The following is a 27217-nucleotide window of genomic DNA, read 5'->3' on the forward strand; positions in this document are numbered from 1 at the left end:
ACACTCCTTAGAACTTCAGTAAGTATGGGCAGAGCTAAACAGTTGTAGGCTGAATAGGTGGATGTTGTTGTGTTGGTTCTTGTGAAATGCCAGAAATAATGAACTGATCTCTATTAATAATAGCAGCTCTTAATAGTACATTTCTGTCTTCCTTGGCTGTGTAGTGCTAATATAACAAGATCTAAGTTTGTAATTAAGGTAAATATTTTATTAAGCTCTAGAGTTTTTTCTTGTTGTTTTTAATTATTTGACTTGAAGAATGGTGACCATCCCCCTGAAGGTATAAATGTATATAGTGTATATAATTTTTTTTTATTTTTTTTTTATTGTGGCATTACTTGATCTTCTTTGTCTATTCCAACTTATCAAACATTATCACAATCAACTATTGTGATGCACATCATGTAACATCTATATATACACTGGCACTGCTTGCCATTTTTTTAAATACTGTCAAAAATAATGAATGCAATGATTTTTATTCAATGTTTCACATACTGTGATACAATAAGTTTAGTTAAATGCTTTCCTTTTGGTCAGTTTTTGCTCACAGCAGAACACATGTGACTGGCTACTTGCATAGCCGCAATATTCAGAGAAAAATATAGTGATGTTATCACTCCTGTGAGAAAATCACATCATGCTTTTCTTGGTGTACTGTGGGTAAAACCACTAATTATAGAACACTGACCACTAGCCAATGTTTCACCAAAATTGAAACCCCAAACTTGTTAACCAGTGGTTACGCACTGTCAATTTAAAACCGTAGTAGTTGACCAGATGGCACTAAATGAATGAATGAACGAACGAATGTATTTTTCCTGATGCCCTGTGTCTAATCTAACCACAGAGAGCTAAATATAATGCATACTGCATATCCCAAAAAAACAGCTTTCCTCTACTGTGATGATATATTTTTGCCATATTGGCCAAATCTGAGGTCTATGAACTCTGAGAAGAAGCAGCAGCATGAGATCCTTCCTCTCATTATACAATTCCAACATCCTTTTCCTGCATCTTTCAGTACAGTCGCAGCAGTGTGCGAAAGGAATGCAGTCTAATCAGAAGTTCTATTTATGGCATAACAGTCTAATCAACTTTGACAAATGAATTCTAGAACTGCAGAACTGTCTCACAGGAGACAAATTATAGAAGCACAAAAAAAGGACACAATACTGCAGTGGACTTTAGTATGCCAAACTGGAGAGCCAGGTCAAGATACATTTGAGTTTAATTAGAAAAACTGAAATTCTGGTTCGAACCAAAAACAGGCTGACAACCTTCCACAAGTCCAGCAAGTTTTCACCTGAGCCTGACAAAAATTACTATCCAAATCTGACCTAACCCATTTGAGCTCAAGAACATTCTGTCTGAACCTGACCAGAAACGGCCACGGCCCAAATTACCAAATTAAAACCGATACTTCTAATGATAGTAGCAGTTAAATTACTATGTCTTAGCAATGCTATCAATTTTAGGAGAACATTTTTAATCTTCTTTAATGTGCTGTTCCTCAGCTGTGCAGTGATAGAGTGAGATGTTAGCCTTCACCTGTTTAACCCTACAGCTCTATTTGTTCACACAGAACACTTTACATATAATGTGTTAAACATGAAGTTGTATGCAAAAATTTGGGCTCCTGGTCAAATTCCATGTCTTCTTGATTTTCTTAACACAGTCTTTACAGAGAACACATTACTGCACACTTTAATGTATAATTACAGTTTTTTGGCTAAATTTACAAATATTGGAAAAAATATAAAATGTGGCCTGTGAAAATGCTATGGCACAAAACTATACATGTAAGTATGTTAAACTCAGCAATTAAATAGAAATTGCACACTAAAATTTGCAGGAAAATGTCATATTCAAGTTCCCTGTAGAGGATGTGTCAACTTATTTCAAAAATTTCAAAATCAACAAAATATATAATTTGACCGGGAGAGTTCAAACCTTTGTACATAATCTCATACGCTACCAATCAATTACATTATTTTGGTGTAATTTTCAAAAATGCACTAAATACAAAAATGTGACTGGGTGAACTATTTACAGTAGAATAAGTGCATATTTAATTGAATATTATTATAATCATTTTAATTGGCTATAACATTCCAACATTGATCCAGTTAAATTAATTGTATGTATTAAGATAGCATTTGGCACTTAAACAAAAAATATTTCAGCCAAACAAAGTAAATGTTAACGTCTTTCTGGCTGCATAAAGTGTACTCCTCTGGATTGATTGAAGTGTTGGTCTTGTGGAAGTTTTGTTAATATGAGTGGGTGACTCCTGGATGACAGTTTAAAAACTGTTTCAAGGTAGCCTAATGAAAGTAGAGAGGAAGAATTAAGTAAGAAGAAAAACTAAAGCAGGAGGAAATGCAGTGCAAATGGTAACACACATATAGGGGGCGCTGCAGAACCTCTTCTCTCCATGACAGTGAAAGTGCAACATTAACACGCTTGGTCTGCTAGACCACAGTCTCCACTAAACTGCAGCACAGGTTAGTGTATGTGTGAGTGAGTGTGCAGGCCCTGTCTGCTGTAACCTAAACTTACAGACAAAGCTCTGTCTGGAGCAGACAAATGCGAGCTGCCTGTATCAGGTGGTGAGCATGTAACAGGACACCTTCAGTTACTCCAAAACGAGCTGGAGAGGTGCGGGACCACTTAGCTGCTGTAAGCCACACCGCTTTTATCCACACACTTATTTTATTACAGCTTCATTAATTCTCGCCAAGAGGTTGAACCCATTCAACCCACAGCAGTCACCTGACGCGAGCAACAGGGCTCTCCAGTTACTGCACTGTAGTACAGATCTGCATTCCACAGATGCAGCACTTATCACAATGAATATGTAAACCCACTCTAACGCTAGTAATTACGCATAACGGGAATGAATATTGATGACAGAGCTTTAGGGGTAAGAACAGGATGCGAGCAAGAGCAAAACGACAAGCTGACCTAGTTATACTGCTTGCACTCCCCACCCCTACTTACCAACATATCGTTCCACATCCTTGACTAAGAAATCTGAAGGTGGAAGGCGTAGGCCGAGCCCGTCCAGTTGGGCCACGGCGATGGGGTAGCGGAAGCCGTGTCTCTCCAGATAGCGCTGGGTCACCTGACTTCCATGCATCTGTGTCAGGATCTCATCCGCACTGCACAGCATGAGAAGACAGTATCAATACCAGCCTGATTACCGTTACCAGTTTTAAAAATTTTCCTATTATTACTTTACCTTATTCTATTGATTTTACGCTCATTTCTCAGTTACTACTTTGGTTATTGTTTTACTGTTTCCCAATTTAATGCTGAGAAGCACTTTGAGCATGTATAAAGGTGCTGAAAAGTAGTTTTTATTATTATTATTATTATTATTATTATTATTATTAGCACCCAGGCAAAATACTCACAAGCAGAAAACCTTATAATTCAATTTTATTACAATTTCTTAAGAAAGGATTCAATGAATAATGAAAACCTCTTAACCAATCATACTAAATACAGGAATGTGACTGAATTCTATTCTAATGAACTATTTATACATATAGAACATATGAATATACATATTTCATTTAATATTATTATAATCCATTTTAACTGGTTATAGCATTCCAAAATTTGACCTTTCAGAATTGAAAACTGACTGATTTTTACATCTAAATGACAATTTACAAACAAACATGGTGAGATAAATGTAATAAGATAGCACCTCACTTTTTGTTTCTCCCAAAAACGGTAAAAATCTTTTGTAACATTAACAATCAAAACAGCATGTGGTGTAGTTTTGAGTGTAGTTATGAACCTTCTGATACAGTACTAAGCTGCATTAATTCCTTTAACTCCAGGCTTAGTACTAAATTATTCATCTTAATGTGTGTCATCCTGAAAATAGAATCTCTCTTGCCTTTTTAAAAATAAAGTATTCTGAAGTAATATTTAAACATTGGCTCATTTTGAAACTTTAGCATTCACACCCAGTCCATACAGTTCTTACATGGAAACTAAGCTGCAAAAACCAGCCAGTGTCAAATTCCCTGTTTCTGTGATGTCACAAGAACCAACTAATTTACATATATCCACCTCTTAGGGATAAACAGAGGTTGAAAATGGTTGAGTACGAATGAATTATGACCATTTTTAATACATAAAACCACACAAATGTTATAACTTGACCTCAGAGGAAAAATAAACACAAAGTGTAGGACATGGGCACTTTAGGGATTTAAACTGTACGAAAGGTGCTACAAAAGGTGTTATAAGGTGCAAATAACATAGTTTTGTGTGTTTCACTAGAGAACATCTTTTGGCATCCACAAAGGATTTAGCACACAGGAACCAATCTCTATTTTTCAGAAGAGGGTATAAACTGTGGGTGCTTGTTATGTTGCACCCTGTTTGATGCTGGTGCCCGGTGGCTTCACAGTGAGGGTGTCAGATGGCCACATGTTGGCCCACTAACCTAGCGAAGCTCCTGGTCTGAAGCTTCCGCACAAACATGAACGTGCCAGCCTGCACAGGTTTACTGCCATCATCAGGCTCTGTGTAGTCATGCCTGTGCCAGTTGTTCCGTTTCTTCACTGTAAATTCAGAACATTCAGAACATAAACATGTCAGAACACAGAACGGTGCTGCAGGTCAGGGCGTTGCATCCTTACAAAAAGAAGTTGATGATGCTACATCTCACAGATGTTATCAGTGGAAATGCAGTATGTCACATTTCGAGTAATAAGGGCACTTAGTGGACCAGTTCAAAAAGACCATAAACCCCTAAACTCTTTCAGTCCAACAGGGTCTTTTTCAATCTCCAATTGATTATTACACTGTTTAATTAGCCTAATAATGTCTGCTCCCCAGGGGTGGAAAATCACTGGTGCTTAAATCAAATAGGGCAAATCAATAAAGCATTCTGTAGGAGAAGGGAGGAGAAGATAGACAAGGGGGACAGTGGAGCAGGGAGATGCAGAGAGAAGTGAGAACTTACTCAGGGAGGGTCCATGGGGGATTTCGCAGTTGGGACAGTGATAAACATCAATGTCCACTGCATGGTGCTCCTCAACCTGGACGCAGCTGGAATAGAATGTAAAACAGATGTTAATACGTGTGTAAAAACGCTTCAGTGCTTCAGTTTGAAGCTCTGCCATCCAAGGCATTACCTATGACAATTTTAAAGCCATGTTCATTGTTGATGACTCATATATAAGCATATATCCCCCACAAGACTATAATATTTGCTGTGAGTCACTAGTTTAGCATTGCAACTTATGTAAGGAACTATGTTTTCTGTGAAATCAACACACTTGTGCTGTCAAATATTGCTAAAAAGCAACACCAGTCTTTATCACAGATAGCTCAACAAGAAAGAGGTAGAAACACAAACTGTGACCAAAAAAAACATATGTACTGACCATCTTTTTAAGTCGAAAGATTTCAAGAATGATCAAAAGTGCAAACTTCATGAAGCGATCTCAAATCCAGACTGGAATTCAACCTTTCCTTGGACAGAATTCCCACCACATAAGAAAAGCAGAGCTGAGTTGAGTTAGGGTGTCTGTAATAACTTAGCAAAATATGCTTTCAGCTGCTACAAAAAGTGCTCGCTTGACAACATTACAAAATTTCTCTACCATCTCCCAAAAATGTTAACACTGGAGTGCAACGACTGACAAAACTCAATTTGCTTTGATCTGTGTCTTAATGCTCTAGCTACAGGCTAATATGCTAACCCAGAACTGTACAATGTGACAAAGTTGTCACACATGCTAGGAGACATTAAACCGGTGTGAAGAGATAAAAAGATCATAGTTGCACGAGTGTGTGTGAATCTCTATTCAAGTACTCATGTAAACTGTAGGCTGGTATACACGCTTTTTGTGAGCTGATTATGTGGTGTGTGCAATATTGAACAATGTGTCTCTACTGTATTTGTACAAACTGCAATTCAGGTTGAGTTCTAGCATTTACAGCAGTTGTAGTCTATCAGGTAATACTTACACTAGAGAACGAATCCAGATGTTTGTAAACAAAGGGTCTCACAATTTAAAAAATGTCCAAACCTTGTTTAGTCTAGGGCTGTAAGGTCATATTCAAAGCCAGCAATGATTTAAGAGTTTACAATTTGCCTGCTGAACTGCGTATCTGGATGTGGAGACATCCCCTGCTGTGCCTGCTGTCATTGCCTTCTTTGGCTTCTTTTGCTACAACACTTTAGGTTTGGGTACAGCCCTGCAACTGCAAGCTAACAAGCCAAATCACTACTGAGGTTTGTTCTGCATTCTGGATTGGCAAGGCTGCTGTTTTATTTGTAAGTTAGAAGGGGATTGGCAAGTGAACTGTGGACAGACCGGGCACGCCATGCTGCCCTGATTCATGAGAGCAGTGTCTTCTTTCTGTTTGATACAGGACCTAAAACATCATTGGTTCGCTTTTTCCTTTGCTTTTTCTCTTAAATGCCACAAGGACCACATATATTTTTCAAAAGCTCTGGCACGATGCAGTACCTCCTGACATTAAAAATAACCAAATGTTAGTATCCTTACTACCCTTTAATCATTACACACAGCAAATTCTAGTGGGTTACTCAAATTCTGCAGGCCTACAAATAACCAAGGAACATGCAAACTGCAGAGTGGCTTTCCCCAAAGTTGCATAGGAACTTAAGCACCCATACATTTGCCTGGTCCAAGATTTTTCACTATTTAAAAGCCTTTTATTTTGTTTTGAAGGTAGGAAGCTCACTGTTGAAAGTGTTTCTCATAATTCACTTGAATGTGTGCTTACTTTATGTTTTAGGATTAACTAAAAATGCAGCACTGAAATGAACTGCTACCAGTATAAACTGGTAAAACATTGTTAAACTGTGAAAAACCCATTTAAAAGATGACCTCTTGGCTTATTTGCACATATTGCACACAAATGCTAGGAACATCATGAATGTTTGGCATATCGGATACCAGCTTATATCCCCAAACTTCATGCACCTCAATACAATCCTGATGTGCAGAAAGATATAAAGGATCCGTCTCCCATGACCTGTGAGTGACTTTGGGCCAGGTCAGGCCTGGCTGATTACGGTTACGGCCAGACAGGCCTGTTTCTGTCGGGGCTCCAGATGTGGAGTTATATTTGGGTTTGCTCAAGGGTGAGGAAGTGGGGGGAGTGTGCGTGGGAGGTGGAGGTAGGGGGTATGTGATGCGACAAGGCTTGAGAAACAGTGGCGGTGTTGGAGCAGCAGCAAAGGGGTCCACATCAAAGCTTCGGCCTGGCCCTCCCTCTAGGCAGAGGGAGGTGGGAGTGTGTTTGTGAGAGGGGTTTGAGAAAGGGGGATGGTGGGGAGTGTGTCTTAATGCCTGATGGGGGTGAAAAATGTGCTGACTCGTAAAAAGCCAGAACAGCCTCAACTCTGAAAAGCTGCCATAAAAAGAGACTTACAGTACAGCTTCTTCTAATAACGCCTCTTCTCCTCTTTTGACCTTTGCCTACAGCAGTTGTTCCCATTTCTCACCCTTGAGTACCCTTGCCCTGCATGTTCTGCCCACCTCCCCTTCTCTAATGCTTCCTTCAGGTCATCCAGGCAGTTCCGACATACAACTTCAAACAAGAAACAAGACTGATGCACTAGAACTAATGTTTTTCTGCTTACTTTGGTTCTTCTATCTTTAATGAGAGTGTGCTTATTTTGCTTTACTGGAAAAAAAAAATGAGGAGCAGAGGACCTCCGTGAAGCTGAACCCCCAACTGATCAGATATTTACTACCATTTGTTTGTGCTGATTTGTGCTGTGGGAAACATTGTTTGTGCTGGCACCATTTTTGATAAATTAAACATTACATTTTATGACCTGTGACACTCAGCGCCCTTATCAACGTCTAAATCGGACAAACATGTTGTTAAAATAAAACATCTGTGCTATTCTAATTCTCTAGCTACTAAACAATGAGGTTTGACATGTGATGTCACTCAGCCCCCCTAATTAGCCCAAAGGCTACTGTTACTGAAGCTATCCATTTTGTCTTTTTAGTTTTTACTAACTGATGTGAATCACAATGCAAAATATTTTAAGCCCCTGTCTGTGTTTCCACGAAGCCATTTCACGCATAGACGACTTTCAATTTAACAAGCATGACCACAGGTGAGCAAAAATGATCTACCTCGTGCTGCTACAGAATGTTCTCAGGGCTATCAGGGCCGATTCAGAACACAGACAAACAGTACTGATTAAAAGATAACTTGTTAAAAGACAACAGATTGCAAGATAAATAAACTGACTTTTGTGAATCTTATACCCACGGACAGGGCATTTTCAGACATTTAAAGTACCCGTCTTAATGGTCAATGGAAACTACAGGTGATTGACGATAATATCACTAACAAACTCAAGCCTAAAGTCAAGTGTGCTGCTTGCTAGCCATGCTAATCTTGCAGCTCCAGAGCAAAACTAAAGAAATAAACATGTCTTGGCTGATTTATTGTTGAAATAAAGAAAATCTGAACTTGGGCCGAACGACTGTGGATGTTTTGGAGCAAAGAAAACACTAAAATGTGCAGGGAAGGGGGAGATGAACAACACAGACCTACACTGAATTTCACATGGAAACAGGTTTGTGCTTACTACCTCTGTTTTATTTGCATTGTACTAGAGTGGGTGTGGAAAAAGGGGGCTGCACGTGACAGCGCACAGATAAAATCTGGCTCTGGCGGAGGGATCGGAAGTGATTGAAAAACACCCACATCCACATTCCATTCTTGGTCAACTTACTTCATCATCTCCCAACAACAACCAACTCACTGTGAATTCTGTCAGCCAGCCAAATCTGTCTCCCTCCCGCCCTGCCTCCCTCCCTGGGTGCTCAAAACTAACAAAGAATTAGTGCCCTCATTGTGACGAGGTTAGGAAAAGAACGCTCAGGAAGTGAGTCACAGGGACGGTTATGTCACGCCGCCGGAGCTCCTGACCTAGTGTGGGCCGTGCTGTTTCATGCAGGAGAAAGAGGGGAGGGATCTGGACTCAAACTCTGGTTGAGTAAGCTCTGTGGAACACAGCGATCCACACTGCTAAAAACAGCCTGCAGGAAGAAGAATGTGGGCCAGTGGAGCACAGTGACAGTCATCTATTAGCTCGCTACGCAAGCCACGGAAAGAAGAGGTCATGTAAAGTGTGAGAAAATAAAGACAAGGGGCACATCCTGCCATCAAACAACCAAAATGGCACAGTTAAGGACAAGTGAGACAAACCAAGAAGCTGAATTGGCTAGTAGCCTAGTGGTAGGAGGGGTGATGACCAGGTATATCTATACCACCAGATATACCTATACCAGCATTTGATGGTTGGAGGTTCTAACACCAGGACGAATTGGGTTTATCTTTGTATGTAAGGCACTTGACTAGGCATAATTAAGCAGCAAAATGACAAATTTCCCTTGTAGGATCAATGCATAACAATTCATCAATCTGATGTTGCATCTCAGCCAATAATAACAAGAGATAACTTTGTGCCCTGTTTGTTATGCACTACACTCTTAAAAAAGATGGTTCTTTAAGAGCTGTTTAGTAAAGATAGTGACTCTATATAGATCCATGAACAATCAAGATCCATTTGCATGCTTGAATGGTTATTTGCATGTTGAAATAGTTCTTCAAATTGATGGAGAAGATGTTTTGAAAATGGGTCCACATAACATCCAAAAGCGTTCTTCTATTGTTTTAGGTTTAATAGCATAACAACAGAAGCACCCTTTTTGATTCTATATGGAACCTTCCTCAAAAAGGTTCTATATAGAACCATATATGACACATTCTCCATCAATCTGAAGAACCATTTCACCATGCAAAGGGTTTTTCAGTGCTTGAGTGCTCATGGTTCTTTAGACAACCATTGTCTTTACTAAAGAACCCTTGAAGACCTTTTTAAGAGTGTAGGGCTGGCCATTTTCATGATTCAATTGCACTATGGATAGCATAGTGGATAACACCATCGCCCTACACACAGAAGACTGTAGGGTCAACTCACCTATCCTCACATGGATGTCATAGGAATCCTCGTGCAGGATTCTAACCTTTACAAAGGTTAGTCTACGTCACTTCGTCACTACGCCTGCTAAATTCATAGATGTTTACAATAACTGTCATTTATGATTTCTTGTTAAATTTAAAGACAGTCTACCTTTGTTTAACCGTACATTCACTGCACATCATAAGTGTAAACTTGTGTTTAAGTGTAAACACAACTAGGGATGCACCGATATAGGAATTGTGTGCTGATGCCAATATCTGATCTTTTCCATGCCCACATCTGCCAATGCCGACACACAAACATTTATAATATGTGTGATTAGGATTGCATCTGCCTGGTTTAGCATTACAGAAAAAGAAAACATTGATTTGTAGAGGGAATGCAGTAAAAATGAAGACATTTTAGCACAATACCCCAGCACTGCCTAAACATTCTGCTCTTCTTGAGTATAATAAATACATGATCAAATATCAATTTGAAATACCAGGCAAATCTAAACATCTGTCCAATGCTGATCATTTTAAAAGCAATTATCTGCCAATACTGATATGATTACAATCACATGCCCTAATAATAATAATAATAATAATCATAATAATAATAATAATAATAATAATAATATCAGTTACTGGCACTGGTATATGCCAAAACAAGGTGTTCATTTTTATTTGCACAGAAATTCCATACTTGTGCATCTCACTGCAGCACAGAAAGCAGAGCTTCAATTCTAACATCCTGTCTATTCACTGAGGTGATCTGGTGAAGCAAGGTTGTTTGGGAACCTTACAGAATGGCTTGCTGGGAGTTGCCAAGCTGCCGGCCCTTCTAAAGAACTCCAGCAGAGAGAATGATGCAACGAGCCCTGAAAGTGTGTCAACGGAACTGGCAGAAACTCATCAGGAGGGAGAGGTGTTGAGAGAATTAGAGCTGCAGCATCAAAACTGCCTCTAGACATGCTCTGATTTCATTAAGGGCTGTTATTCTGATGCTGTAATTGAAAGTAAATAATTCAACCTGATTGACAGCATTTATAACAACAACAACGAAGGTCTAGTGTTTAATTATGAGTTTGTTAACTAACAGATGAAGGCAAAGAACACATCTGACGTTTTGCAACACCAGATATCGCTGATCCTTCAGCAATGTTCAGGACAAAATACCATAACGGCCTTAAAATAATCCTGTTTTGTTGCTGTACAACAACAAAAGGCATTAAATCTTGCCTACTGATTGCATCCGCTTGTTATTGCACTGGTATTGCATGCTGTTTTGGTGAAGGAGGTCTTCGCAGACAGGTGAATCAGAAAAGGTTGATGCTTTAGCTAACACTTTACCTGATGGACAGTATTTATAAGGCTGTATCTACATAACATCTTTCATGACAATTGACTTAAACCTACATAAACATTTATAAAGGCTCACTCCAGGAGGCATCAGGTGTCATTAAGGCTGTTTTTATGAGTTTTGATGTTATTTCACTGCAGTAAGTGTTATGACAACTGACATTGGGAATAAGCCTTATAAAAGTCTATATAGGACTGTGTCAGTTGTCATAAAAGGTTTATGTAAGTGTTACGAACATTGCCCTTACCAGGTTTTACTGTCCCATACAAGTAGTTTTCAACTATTTTGGATTTCCAACAATATGATATCCTGTTGTCAGTAACGGCTCTACCTAATAAGCGACATAATTATGGGTTATTGCTGTACCATTATGTTGTCTAAGATGCTTGAGTGAAAGAAAAAAAAAACTAACTAACGTTATGCCATTTGTTTTGGCTTGTAGTTGGATAAAAAGAAGTAGTCAACCTGGGGTCTACCTAACAAAGTTGGTTCAACTTGAACAGAACCATGGCTAACTCATTTTACAACAGCAGTTAACAACTTTCTCTGTTAATCCAGGTTTAGGCTATGATTAATCCTCATGCGTGTGCACATGAAGGCATGATATTAATGGTGAAAAGCCAATCACATGAAATATGAGAAGGAAGGAAAGAAGGAAAAAGAAGTCAGACTATTTATATATGTAGAAAGTTGCCACCGCCACCAGGGTTAGATCACACTAAGCTTCACATTAGCTGCGTACGTACGATATACTGAGTTGTGAGACAGATCCCTGGACCAAGAATGCAGAGAAGATTATCCATAATTTAAATTGTAACTAGTTGTTATCATTAGTCAGCCTCTAATTTTAAAGTACATTAGCTAGGAAGATGGAGCGGACCCCAAAAAAAAAAAAAAACCCACTTAAGACCCCCAAAAGGCTAGAGCTGGCCCCGCCCGTTGTGATGGATAAGCACATCGGACGGCCATGTGAACATGAACCGTTAATGTAATTGGCCTGAAGAAAAACAACAACAGACAAACAAGTCCCTGGTTGCTGGCCTCTGTGCATTAGCTCCATTGCTTTAAACCCCTTAAATCTCTCTGGAGGCTGTTTGTGTCTGAAGGCGAGACCATTACAGCTTTCCAAAAGACAACAGGGTTTGGCCTCTACAGGCAAGCCCCACTAAAGAGAGCATAACAAAGCAGCTCTTCAGAGACAGAAGGGGAATCCTTTCCTGCTGCCCAAAATTTTTCCTGACAACAGCAGCTCCCTCCTGGCTGCCTGTCTTCTAACCTGCTATTTCGCTTGAGTGGAGTCAGTCGTTAGTCAGATGAGCAGCGGGGAGTTCATTTGGTACAGCCAAAGGTGGAACAAGTCTAGTCAAAACCTTGAAAGGACATGTCCATTTTTCTTAATGACTCTCCCTGGACAAGAGCCTAAGGGCCTCCAATCAGCAGACGGAGGCTTTCTGATGGTTGAACCAGATAAAGCGCAAAGTTGGCTTCTGCGCAACACATCAGGTCAAGCGCAGAAACCTTACACACACATACGAACGCCCCGCGGCTATTCATTCAGCGGAGCACTCTACCGAGGCTCCTTGTCCTCAGATCTGCCATTCGAGGAGATATAATGAAAGCAGTAAAGCACTTCAGCCAATGGGTCTCCTACAGATCTGTCCAATAGTTCACCTAGAGCGAGAGAAGAAGAAACGTGTCTCCATGGTGATGGCAGGCAGAATTCTCAAAAATGTCAGCTACAGCTCCCTCTTTCTTTCTCTCTCTCTCTCTCATACAGCTTGAGGCACACATGCTCATATAGGCTTGTGCACAGTAAAAATACCTCAGCAGGTGAAAAGCACACTCAATTTGACATGGCCTGTGTTTAACCTTCTACAGGCTGTGATTTGTGGCTTGCTGCGGGTACTCCACAGCTGAGAACTGTCTCTCACTCCTGACGGAGCACTGACTCTCTTCACTACTGTCACTACACACACCTGAAGTAGCAGTGACCAAGGTCAGCTCCTTTACTTGAATTCTTGAGTCAAACACACAGGTCCCTTGTTAAGCAGAGGTGGTGTTAGGTTTCTGTTGTCTCACAAGGGGCTGTGAAATTCGAGTAAGACGCCAAAGCAGAACCTGACAATGACCTAACGAGTGCATCCATCACCAGCTTGTGCAGAAAAGTAGGCACGAACCGGATACAACACATTGTGATGTAGTGTTGTAGTGACAGAGTCTGCAGAATTAATGACCTTCTTTAAGAATATGCTATGTTTTAATAAACAATACAATTTGATTGATTAGTCAATCAAATCAAAACAGACATTTATACCTTCTTAGTAGGGCTGTAACGACTGACAAATTCCAGAATTCGATTCAAAAGGGTGGTTCGATTTAATACGAATGCCCTTACAAAGAAAAGAACAACAGTAATACAATAAAAGGTTTTCAAGATTTCTCTAGTGTTAAATATTACTATAACAATCTATAAAACACTTTTTCTTCCATACGCAATAGTTCCGTATAGAAATGGTCCAAGTTCACTGTTCGACTCTTGTAAAAATCTTGCAGTAATTCATGTAATATCACTATATAAAAAGGGATTCATGTGTGACTATTTTCGTGTTCAGTTCACTAGAGCATTCAACATTAACAGTACATATAACAGAGACTCTAGAACAGCATGATGGAGGTCAGCCTGATCCATTCAGACAGATTTCTTAGCAGGACAGAGACACTAAACAAAACTGTGCTTTACAATGGAACAAAACCAAAATCAAATCAAACAAAAACCCCACAAAAATAATGCATCTCAAGTACCACAGCAGTAAACTGTTTAACTGATTTCTTCCACTACCAAAAAGCTGACTGGGCAAATAAATGGAAAAAAATTAAGCTGACGTGCTAATCATAAGCTAATGTGCTAACCACACTAATACGGTAGCCCTGAACTAATGAGCTGACCACAAGCAACTTGTTTTGCTCCAGTCTGTTGGATATATTGCCTGATACTCATTATACTCAGTTTTGTGTGCCTTTAAAACATCATCTGATTTTTTTTTTTTTGGTCATTGTGCATCAGCGGACGCCAAAAACAACATTAAACATGATGTCATTGGTTATAGATCCCATGTGGCAAAGCAAAACGAGCACAGAAAGTCAATTATTTCACAAATACGCTCAGATGTTCATAACGTTTTTTGTTGCTTTAATAGATGTAATTACATGTGACAGCAGAGGACAAACTAATCCTTTTTCACAACGCCTTGATTGTTGCTGGGGACGGGTGATATAGAAAACATATAAAAGAACGAAGACATCTTCACCATATGCACAACATTTAGTTTTTCAGAGGTTTGAATTGTTAAAATAGTCAAGAAGAGCCTCAGGTGTGTCACTTTTTTAAAAAAACACTGAAAAACTATAAATACAATGCTGTCTTACTTAACATCTCACATACTGCACCGCACTAAACCCAATTAAACGAGACTGACTGTGCTCTCTTTATAAAGAAACAAGCAACTGGTTACTGTTCTTTAAGTACTGACAACATCCACAATATGCAAAGAAAAGCACACTAATCTTATGTGACATCATTTATCATAATAATCATTTTCTACCCTAATAGTTGTAGTTGGTATTGTAATGACAGAGACAAGAACTGGTTGAGAGAGAGGCTATAGTCTTTGAAAGTTAGCAAAAATAAAACAATGTCATATTTATCCAAAAAAAGTGTGGCGTCCAAGATTTCATCATATGCTTTAATAAATGTATTTATATGCGAATTAAATTGTATAAATATATCGGATTCAGTGTAGAAAGACCTTCTAATCATGTTTTATAGGCTATTCATTCAGAAGCCCACATAATGCCAAAGAGTTCATAAACTTCTTCTAACAACAGTCTGGTTGAACCTTCTGGCCAAGTTCAGCCTTGTTGACAGAAGCTGGGGAGGAAATCGTCCACTAAAGCTCACTCAACAGACAGTGGAGTGGTAGGAAGTGCAGCACAATAAAAAGCTCAGGAAAGATAAACCAAGGCTTCCTCCTCATCCTCTGCTCCTGATGGTCAAGATCCTGCCAGCAAACTATTTGAGTTCTTCAAGGTAATGAGTATAGGAAGTGTGGCAGAGGAAACAGGCCTCTAAAGGCTTCAAACCCGCAGCACGGCCAAGACCATCAGTCAGCCTGCAGCGGCTTCCTCCAGCAGTATCATGCTGTGCATGCACATGCTATGTGGGCAGGTGAAATGTCAAACTCACACATTTTCACAGGTTAGAAGAAAAGGTCTCATGTCTACAGTTCAAAGCCACACACGAGTTTTGATCACAAGTAAGCTGGTGCTTTCAGTGTTGCAGTATCTGATTCAGTGCTTATTAAAATGAGCATGTTCTTGTCAGAAATTTCACACTACATCAAGATAAAGTGCCGAGCTAGAATCAGTTTTGCTTTTAAGATCCTAACATGATTGTGTGAGCAGAAGATTGTTGATTCTAGATCAATTTCACAGTTGATGCTTGACAAATACAGGCTGCTATATGCAGTTTATACAGCTTGTGACAAAAATGAATTTCTCCAGCAAAACAAAGATACCCAGATGATGTACTACTCTGGCCAAACATTCAGTATGCAGCCATATAATGTATGCATATAATGTACACATATGTATGTATACATGCGCATACATATTATACGTTATATACATATATATTCACACATTATATACGTATATGTTCACAAATTTTATATATATATATATATATATATATATATATATATATATATATATATATATATATATATATATATATAAAAGAATTATATATATAATGTCAATTCACAAGTATGCAACTGCCTGGTGGTCGAGTGACCCTGTAGTACAGTACACGATTGTAATTTATTGTATACTAGATACTGCTATATCCAGGGACAAAACCGAGATGCATCTTGGTGGGCGCTACCAACTTGGTGGGATAAAAATTCTGACATACGATAACAGCCGCTGTAAGTTCACACTGCTTTATTGGCTGATATGATTATCAGTAGTGATGCATTTTTTCAGACTGTGTATGATTTCAAGTACTTAGATCGACATAGATTCTGACACCACACTGAGTAATCCACATAGAATTAAACAGGCTGGTTTTTGGTGTAAATGAATGCGATGTATCTTTACAGTTAAATCATTAAAATCTCAATGATTTTAAATAAATAAAGTGCAATAAATGATGTGCATTAGCTTGCTATGTTAACATTAGTTACCTTGGATTGAATAGCATTGCGGCAGAGAAAAGTATTTTGCTCCACATAAGAAAAGTGCTTCTGTACTGTAAGGAAAGTGTGTTTCACAGTTTTGATCACATGCTCTTCATCTGCCTCTTTCAACAACAGTCTCTGTAGTACACAGACAACAGGAATCACATCTGAGGCTAATGCAGCCAAAGAGCTCACTTGTTGACATTTATATCATGTTGGATTCCTTTGTTTGGTTGGTTGCGCTGCAGCTGAATGTCCTCTAGAGCCAGGCATTCACAGTGCCATTTAAGAAATCTTTTTCTTTGGTGAAAACTCACACTGTAAGTTTAAATAGACCATCATGTATGAACAAAGCCTATCATTTATAAACTCACACTAAGAAAATGCTCATGAAACGCAGCCAGTATTGGTATCGATGCATCCCTAGCTGTCAATTATCAGTTTTACAGTCTAAAATACTATAAATATTGTAGACCTATGGGTAGATTTTGGGTACCTTTAAATTTTTCTTTTTTGTTTTCTTCATGACAACATTTTCTTTGTAACAACATGCTGTCCCCGCTAAAAGTTCTAACCACAATGGTGTTCAGATTTACCAGCGTAGCCCGTATTGCTGCCATATACTTAAAGAGGGGCTCTCTTATAGGGTCACCCAGTGGTATAACTCACAAGTTTCACCCTGCCATTGGGAGGTTGTGAGTTTGAATAGTCGTGATGCTGTGTTGGCAATTCTCAGCACATTATCTGCAATATTTCTACTGATACAGAGAATAGCACAGATTATCAATCAGCCAATACTACTAGCATATTACTGTATACTACTATAAGAAGTAGTATGCAGTATACAATACACAGTATACTATTCTGAACATAGCTTCTGTATCATTTTTTTGGTTTTCATAACCTTAATAATGTCTCAATGACGCATTTACTGCTTTTGTTTGTTTACATTTATTTGCCTCAACCCAGTGCGCTGCTTAATACTTAATACTGCTTAAAACTGTGAAAACTAACTACTGTGGAAAATGACTGCAGTCAGCTTAAACAACTGATCATCTCCAGTAACTGCGACAGGCCTACTTACAGCACAGTGCCATTTGTCCATGTATGAAATCAGCTCCACGAATAAAGCAATTGTGCATCATGAACTATACTAGAGTAGTAATGGATCAGGCCACGCTTGCACACTATAGGTCCTTAAAGACTACAGCATCTCTCTTTCATCATCAGTCTGTCACTTCCCAGTCAGAGAGGTTGGTTGTATTTAACTGAGGACCAATCAGACTAAACATTTGGGTAGAAAGACAGACCATCTATCTCCCTTCTCCATTTTCATCATTGAGAGACATTGATGAATGGGGCTTTGAACTTGCCTGTGGCAAACGGGGGCCTCCATCAATCTTCCATCGCTTTTCCTCCTACACAGACTCAAATGCTCAAGCATATATATATTCTACAACTCGATTAAACATGTAACCCCCATTTCTTCAACGTCTCAGTCCCAGCTAGAATTTTGATCAGGAACTATTGAAGGATAATGAACCAATACTTAAAAAAAGAACAAAACTTAACTGCATGGCTGGTACTGGCGTGGGCTTAAACTGCATTACGATAAAAAGACGGCTGGTGCGCTCACACAAAGGCAGTTGAAGGCTGTGCAGTTACTGTAAAGCTGATATTAGGCTGAGCCTCTCATCACTGTCAGGAATGAATAGCACAGAGGCTCATAATCCTCCGAGCTCCTCACCCCCAGAGGCTGCTGCCTCCCGAGTGGGCCCGTGAACACAGTCAGATAACAGGCCAGCCCCTGGCCCCGGGCCCCCCGGGTCCCGGCTAGACGGCCTAATCCCATTGGTGGCAGGCGACAGTTCCGCACAGAACAGAAAAGGAGGGTGTTAAGACAACAGCAGGGAAACACAACATGATGGTAAAAAAACTGAACCCTGAGTAAAGAGTGCCAAGTCAAGTCCTGAAGTAAAGCTGTAAGCTACAGAAATGGACATTGTAATATTGTACAAAGGTCAAGAACTTTTTTCTGTTCTGTTTCTCCCTAGTGTAATATATATATATATATATATATATATATATATATATATATACATATATACATATATATATATATATATACATATATATATACATACACACACAAACATACATATATATGTATGTGTGTATGTTGTAAGGCAAACAGCACCCAAAAGACACTTATTTCTTTCACTATTTTATGGATCCCTGCTGGTGACATCCCATATAAATAAAAGTAATGTGTGCCACCACTTAGTAAGGCATGTGAATGAGATCATGCCTTAGTAAGTTGTGGCCATGCATTAGGATCTAGTTCCCACACCTTACTAAGTCATGGCCACAACTTAATTCTCATTCCCACACCCTATTAAGTCGTGGCCACGCATTATTTTTATTTATACAGGATGTCACCACAGGATGGCTATATTTGTGTTGGACATCACGACTCCTGGTTCCTGTCACCACCACTGTAAAGAAATCTGAGTCGGTAAGTTTCTCTCCAATTAGCCATTTCACATCAAACCACTCTGAATGCCTTTGTTTGCATCTCAGTTAATAAGCAAAGCAGGAATTTTGAAAAATCAGTGGAATTCCCCTTTACTCATGGTAACGTATGGGGATCGTTTTCACACGTGCTGTGACCTACAGGAGGTAAACACTGCAGAGACAGCACATTTCGACCGGGGAGGTAATCAGACCAGTGTATTGAACAGAAATGGTTCAAAAGAACTAAATCGTTCACTAATCGGACATTAAACAGCACAGATATCGTTATCACAGACCGACACGTCAAACACGATTCTGGCCCTTTTAGAGGCGGGTCCTCATCCGACCACTAGGCGGCTCCCACCACGTGCCCATATTTGCAATACGAGGCATTTAAATGTCCGGCCCCCGCTGCCAAACCAAAGACCAAACACTCGTAGCAAACAGAAAAGGCTCCAGTGTTTCGCCAAAGTGAGGGGCCTCTTTGGACCTGCAAACAAGCCGCCGGCAAACGTTTGAACAGGCAGGCAAATCGCTCGCCAGCAGTGCGCTAAAATAAACTCATCTGATCTGGAGAAACAGAGGAATTCCCAATGTGTGAACTACACGGCTGCTCTTTGTTTAGTGCCCCCTCCTCACTTCTCCTCAAAAATATTTCTCACCCCTTTTTTCCACCGCTTGTGCTTCACGATAAGCCCACCACTGATCGGACATCATCACACCACAACAACAAAGAGTTAAGAGCGAGCACTAAAAAAAGTGGATATTATTTAAACTTTATGTAGAGTACAGCGACGATTTGGACACTTAAAGCTAGAACAGCACAGCTGTGTCAATCACACTGAAAATAATGCACCTCAACAGCGCGACTGAACCAGCCTTAACTAGGTCGAAGTTGGTTTTCTATTCACCAGCTACTTATTCGTATGTTCCCGTTCCACCTTAAATGGTGCAGCAGTTACATGATTCGGACAAACTGACTTCAACTTTGTAGTGACAACAGTGACAGGAGGAAAAAGGCAATAATCTAGAAACGATAGTGTCTACATTACGCTACATAATAAATCTGGACGGGTTGCTGCTTTACTAACTTACGTCTGAACAAAATCTTGATTAAAACTCAAGCTCGTTAGTTATCCGTGAAAGAAAAACAACGCTTGTGCCAGCAGCTCCAACTTAAACCACTCAACCTGAAAGCCTGCAACAACTTCTGAAACCGAGTTTCTTTTGTTACTGATAAACTTAGCGACACCTCCGCGTCAAGGTAGACATTTCTGTCATTATATTTAACGGAAAAACAATAAAACCTGTGGTTATTTACGCGTCCAAATGTAAAAAAGTACACGCTGAGTCCCTCAGCTGGGGGTTCTGGCTCCGAGCTAACGTACAATGCTAACGAGACGGATTAGCGAGTTAGCTAACGTTAGAAATGCAACGCGATTCTGTTTTGTTTTCTGCCCCGAGTCGTTTTGCCTCCTGTAAGAAATTAGTTGAGCCGGTCAGTCTAACAAGTCGGGAAAAAGTAGAGATATGAAACAAAACAGAAATAGCATAAGCCGAGTTGTACGGAAAGTGCAGCCAACAAGACCGATTTCGTAACGTTACTACGGATAACAACAACAAAGCTCCACATGAGCCCCTCTCAGCTGTAGCCTGCGCTTCACAACACACACAGCTGAGTCTGAGACTGACACCGCAAACTGCCTGGGATATAGAAGCAGAGGATGAGATAAACTGCCACTTCTGGCCACCTTATGACGCGGAAATGTTTAAATTCCTCACCTGCCGTGAAACCAGTCCTTACAAATGTCGCATTCTATCATAAACCGGCTCACATCGTACGGCTGCCGGCAAACGCAGTACAGCGGGGCCGTCGCCATCTTCGCTCTGCTCACCAAAAGCAGCAGCGATGTCCGAGTCGTGAATGAATCGTCATTTTGAATCGATTCGTTCGGATCTTTTTTTCTCAATAAAACGATCGAATCGATTCAGGAGTTCCAACAGAATTCCCAACTTTTTTTGCAGCATCTCCAGCGTTCGTGTATTTCTACTTAAAATAAAATATTATTTTACTTAGTTTAGCATTATAAAATGAACATACCACCGTGAACTGATTCACAAAATCCAACTCAAGCAACGATATGCCGATTCGATATTCGATAAGCCGTTATGTATAAATAAATAAATGAACGAATGAATGAATGAATGAATGAATGAATGTGCAAGTTTTGCTCACATAGCTGTAACTGGCATCCCAGTTCCTTTTGTCTTTTTGTCTTTAGCAGCTTAAACGGTCTATACTGTGAGCTCTTATCCTATGTGAATGCATGTTATACCCTGTCTTGATTAACAACTCTTCTAAATTAATCGCATAAAATAACCAACCTTCTCCTTGCCAACCCACTGGAACGAGAATGAATCGGACTTTCGATTCAGTCAAATGAATCACTCGAGCAAATCGGTTCTATTTGCTGAATCACTACAGCCCTGCGGGGCGGGACTTCGCTTAATGAGGCGGAAAGGGCCGACTGGGGTTTTAAAAAACCGATCACACACGAAACAAACGAGTCTGGGCTGCGTGCTTTCACGTCATACCAGACGCTATTTGGGGGGCGGGGGGGGCGCATTACACGTCGTCAAATTACATAACATACTACAATGAAGCTTTTAATGAGAGCTTAGTTGACCCCAGTATTACAGAAAATAGAGCAAAACGCTACGTGGACACACAATCCATCTGCCAAATACTGAAAATATATAAAAAAAAGACATTAAAATATGCCTGAAGCTCATGGTTTAGCGTGTGTGCTATAATTTGATCTGGTACTTTTTCTTTCTTTCTTTCCCATTGTGTTTGCAGTTCAGCCCAAAGGAAAACGTTTGTTGCTTATATAAAATTCCTTTTTTGGGTTCAATTTCATTGCTTAGAGCTCATGCATTACTTTCATACCTCCCATTTTGGACCTTTGCCATTTTAGACTAAACAGGAGTCTTGAAAGAGAAGGATAGTGACTTCAGTGCCTCTGCTGATAGGAGAACCTCCCCTGCAGTTCTGTAGCCAGTTTTTGACCTGCTCACCTTGAGTTTTAATACCTACTTTTACTTCAACTTGATGAGTCACTATTTTATTCCAGCAGTAATATAGTTACATTGCTGTGGTTTTAAGCTCCACGACCCTCCTATGCAGATGATTCCTATTGTCATCAGTTTCCGTACGGAACACATCTGAAGATGTTTCTGGAATCCTACTGTTGATAGTGTACTGTATTAAAGACTAGTGGGTCAGTTCCTCCTGTGAGTGATAAAGTGTGACCAGGCCACCACATGGACATAAATGAGTCTGCAGGACAGCTTCTAACATCACCATCACATGTTTATGCTCTGGCTTCCAGGCAAACGGTATCAGAGCGTGAAACAAAGGACCACTAGCCAGTGAAACTTGTGAATGATTCCGTTCCACCACCTCTCCCCTCTTTAGTACCCTTTGTAGCCATGTGTTGATCAGCTGACCCTTTTATTAATTCACTGCCAGCCATTACTGGTTGCTGCTGTTTAACTTGCATATATTGTCTGATATTGTATGTTTGTTTATGTTATATTGTGTTGTAAATTTTGAGCACTGAAGTGATGTACATTCACCTGCATCTGTAACATGATTAAAGTCATACATGGCTCTGGATAAGAGCGACCTGCCAAATGCCATGAATGTAAACATGGCCCATGATAGCTGTAGGCTAGCACACACACACACACACACACACACACACACACACACACACACACACACACACATATACACACACACACACACATACACACACATTTTCTAAGCTGCTTATCCTTTGGGTTGCAGGGGGTGCTGGACCCCATTCCAGTGGTCGCTGGGCGGAAGGCTGGAAACGCTGTGGACAGGTCACCAGTCCATCACAGGGCAGACACACAGACAAACACATTTACACACACATTTACACCTAAGTGGGTTAAAAAAAAAGCACCAAAAAGCATTCTTCAATTGTTACAGGCTTGACATGACAATAGAAGAACGCTTTTTGGTGCTATTTAGAACACTTTTCAAAAAGGTTCTATATAGAACCATACACAGCACATTCTCCATCAGTCTGAAGAACCATTTAACATTGTAAAGAACAAAGGGTTCTTTCAGTGTTCATCGTTCTATATAGAACCATTTTCTTTACTAAAGAACCCTGTAAGAAACCATCATTTTTAAGAGTGATATCACATCAGAAAATGAAGTTCCACTGCTCCACAGCCCAATGCTGGGGGGCTTTATACCTCTTCTAGCCCATGCTTAGCATTGGGCACAGTGACCTTAGGCTCATGCTGCTCCAGAGGGTCCCATTCTATTGGTCAATACATTTCTGTGGAGATTATTCAAACTGCAGTTGAATGCCTGCGTCAGCACTTTCAAGTAGTTGAATTTACTCATTAGAATGGCTGTCTGCAAAGTTTTATATATATATATTTGTAAGTATTATTGTTATAAAAATACAACCACATTTCCAAAAATGTTGGGATGCTCTGCAAAATGTAAATAAAACAAAATGCAATGTGTGATTTGCGATGTGTTCATTTTGAATTTGATGCCAACAACGACGGGGGCAATAAAAGGTTTGTAAAGATCTGTAATTCTAAAGAAACACCTGGTAGCTGATTGGCCACAGGTCAGTAACATGATTGGGTATAAAATCTCAGAAGGCTGAGTTTTTCAGCTGTAAAGATAAGGAGGGGGTCACCACTCTGTGAAAGACTGCATGAGCAAATAGTGCAACAATTCAAGAAGCCAGTATTCATGCATTAGTATGGGTGACATGCACATCTGTGAAGGCACCATTAATGCTGAACAATATATACATGTTTTGGCAACATATGCTGCCATCCAGATGATGTCTTTTTCAGGGAAGGCCTCGATTATTTCAGCAAGACAATGTCAAACCACATTCTGCACATATTACAGCAGCATTGCTCTGTATTAAGAGTCTGGGTGCTAAACTGACCTGCTTGCAGTCCAGATTTGTCACTCACTGAAAACATTTGAAGGGTTATGAAATGAAAAATACAACAAAGGAGACCCTGAACTGTTGTGCAGCTTAAATCCTATGTTAAGCAAGAATGGAAAAACATTTCACTTTCAAAACTACAGCAATTGGTCTCCTCAGTTTCCAAACACTTACAGAGTGTTGTTAAATGAAGAGTTGATGAAACACAGTGGTAAACATGCCCCCGTCCCAACTTTTTTGGAACGTGTTGTTGGCATCAAATTCAAAATGGGCATATATTTTTCAAAAAACAATAAAATTTCTCAGTTTTAACATTTGATATTTTGTCTTTGTAGTATTTTCCTTTAAAATTATGGTCTACATGATTCGCATATCATTGCATTCTATTTTTATTTACATTCTGCGCAGCGTCCCAACTTTTTTGGAAATGGGGTAGTAATAACTGAGAGAGCTGTGTGGCCTAGAGAATGAACATATAACAAAATTAAAATCCAGAATGATTCATATTCAATGTGGTGACCACATCTGACTGATAAAATAGCAATTCATAGTAGTTTTATGTCAAGAATTCACTATAAATGGACAATTACAGTGTATTATTTAACCCTAACCCTAACATTTACTGTTTGTGCCATGTAATATCTTCTTGTTGTTCTCAAAATACTTAAATTGTGAATAAACCATTGGTTTACATGTTGCTGTCTAGTTTATAACATTTCAGTCTACACTGTATAAATTATTACTGACTCACATTAACATATGTGATTCCAGTCATTTGAACAGTGGTAAGTAAGTAAGTAAGTAAAGTTTACAACAGGTGTTGTCACAAAGCAGCTTTACAAGGAAATCAGCATTACAGAAAGAAATCCGGGTCCAAGCCCCCATGAGCAAGCCAGTGGCGACAGTGGCAAGGAAAAACTCTCTAGGAAACAGGAAGAAACCTTGAGAGGAACCAAGACTCAGAAGGGGAACCCATTCTCCTCTGGTTGACACCGGATAGTAAACATTGTTAGCACAAAAACAGGGAAAGCAGGTGGAACAATGATTAATTTGATTAGTTTAGTTCATGCAGCAGCAGCAGCGGCAGCATCAGCATCAGTGGGGTCAGGTTGTGAGGGTGAGGTTTGCATGGCGTAGTACAGCATGGAGCTTGAAGGTGGTCCAGAGGGCTGGCGGGCAGTGGCACCCAATCAAGGCAGAAGAGGCAGCAGCATCAGACGCACAGGATGGGCAGCTGTTCAACTCGGCAAAGGAAAGAAAGAAAGGAAAAACACACAGAGAGTCAGTTCTGTAATGTGTGATTGATTAATTTGATTAGTTTAAATGATTGATTAGTTCAAATGATTAATTTGATTAGTTTAGTTTAGGGCAACAGCAGCATCAGTGGGGTCGGGATTGTGAAGGTGAGGTTTGCACGGCGTTGTACAGCAAGAAGCTCAATGGTGGTCAAGCCGGTCCAGAGGGCTGGCGAGCAGTGGCACCCGATCAAGGCAGAGAGGCAGCAGCATCAGAATGAACAGGATGGGCAGCTGTTCAACTCGGCAAAGGAAAGAAAGAAAAGGCAAAAACCCACAGAGAGTCAGGTCTGTAATGAGTGACTGACAGAACTGAGAGTCAGTTCTGTAATGGGTGTCAGTTCTGTAATGGGCGACTGATTACAGATTACAGTGTTAGCAGAGCAGCGGAGACTCTGGCAGGTATAGAACTGACAGGGAAAACTAATTTCCAAAGGCTTGACTATACAAGTAAGTTTTTAGCTTAGACTTAAAGACTGAGGCTGTGTCTGAGTCCCGAACATTAACAGGAAGATTATTCCAAAGCTGGGGGGCTTTGTATGAGAAGGCTCTCCCCCCTAATGTAACTTTATCAATTCTAGGTACTAATAGTAAGCCAGTACCTTGTGATCTAAGTAGGCGTGATGGTTCATAGTGGAGAGAGAAGTTCACTCAGGTACTGAGGGGCGAGTCCGTTTAGAGCTTTATAAGTCAGTAAGAGAATTTTATAATCAATGCGAAATTTAACTGGTAACCAGTGTAGCGTTGATAAAACTGGGCTGATATGGTCAAACTTTCAGGTTCTAGTAAGAACTCAGGCTGCAGCGTTCTGGACCGACTGAAGCTTGTTAAGGCTTTTGCTGGGACATCCAGACAGCAGGACATTACAGTCATCTAGCCTTGAAGTAATAAATGCATGAACTAACTTTTCTGCATCCTGTAGAGAGAATGCATTTCTCAGTTTAGCAATATTGCTGGGATGCAGGAAGGCTGTTCTAGTAATATTAGTTATGTGTGCGTCGAAGGACAGATCAGGGTCTATAATGACACCAAGGCTTTTTACAGATGAGCTTGATGCAACTGAGAAATTGTTAAGTTTAAGTGTTAAATTAGACAGTCTGTTTCTAGCCGCTTTTGGACCAAGAAGAGTAGTAAAGTAGAACCTCTGTTTAGCAGAGTTAAGAAGGAGGAAGTTACAGAAAGTTAAAGGCTTCAATCTTGCTAAGTTTAATTTTATCATCCGGTTTGCTTGCTAAGTATAACTGTGGAATAACAGTATAACAGTGGAAATTTATGCCATGTTTACTGATAATGGTGCCCAGTGGTAGCATGTATGGTGGTGTATTTGTAAATACTCACTACTCACTCAGTGCTTCATCTGCAATCAGAGGATGCACTGATGCTGATATCTGATGTTTTTCATGTGCATATCTGCCTATGCTGGTAATGTAAATTTATAAAATATAGAATTAGGGACTACATCCACCTGGATTAGCATTACAGGGAAACATAACACTTATTTGTAAGGGGTTACTAATGTAGTAAAATGAATGAAGTGCAGATATTTTAGCACAACACTATAAATAATACATAATCAAATATCGGTTTGAAATGTCGGTCGAATCTAAACATCTGTCTGATGCGGATTATTTTTCTTAGCTGACGATATTACTATAAGTCATATTTTTTTGTGCTATATGCCTAAAATCATAAGTAATCATTAGCAGTCATGAAGTCTACAAATTCATCAAAATGGTATTCAATCTCAGACAATTGAATTTCGTTTTCAATCATGATTTTGGCTTCCAGCAA

At 39.8% G+C, this 27217-nt stretch overlaps 1 protein-coding gene across 1 annotated transcript in view; it reads right to left on the bottom strand.

Moving 5' to 3' along the window:
• kdm7ab (lysine (K)-specific demethylase 7Ab) overlaps nt 1-21474 on the bottom strand; it is a 38931-nt gene extending 17457 nt beyond the window's left edge. Inside the window, exons 1-4 of the mRNA XM_036568185.1 lie at nt 20896-21474; nt 4991-5076; nt 4469-4586; nt 3004-3164 (exon numbers count right to left, since the gene is read on the bottom strand). Coding sequence (XP_036424078.1) covers nt 3004-3164; nt 4469-4586; nt 4991-5076; nt 20896-20993 — 463 coding nt within the window. The 5' untranslated portion in view covers nt 20994-21474. The remainder of the gene's footprint in view (nt 1-3003; nt 3165-4468; nt 4587-4990; nt 5077-20895) is intronic.
• Between the last annotated feature and the right edge of the window lie 5743 nt (nt 21475-27217).

The sequence above is a fragment of the Colossoma macropomum genome, unplaced genomic scaffold, assembly GCF_904425465.1.
Source record: "Colossoma macropomum unplaced genomic scaffold, Colossoma_macropomum, whole genome shotgun sequence".
NCBI lineage: Eukaryota > Metazoa > Chordata > Actinopteri > Characiformes > Serrasalmidae > Colossoma > Colossoma macropomum.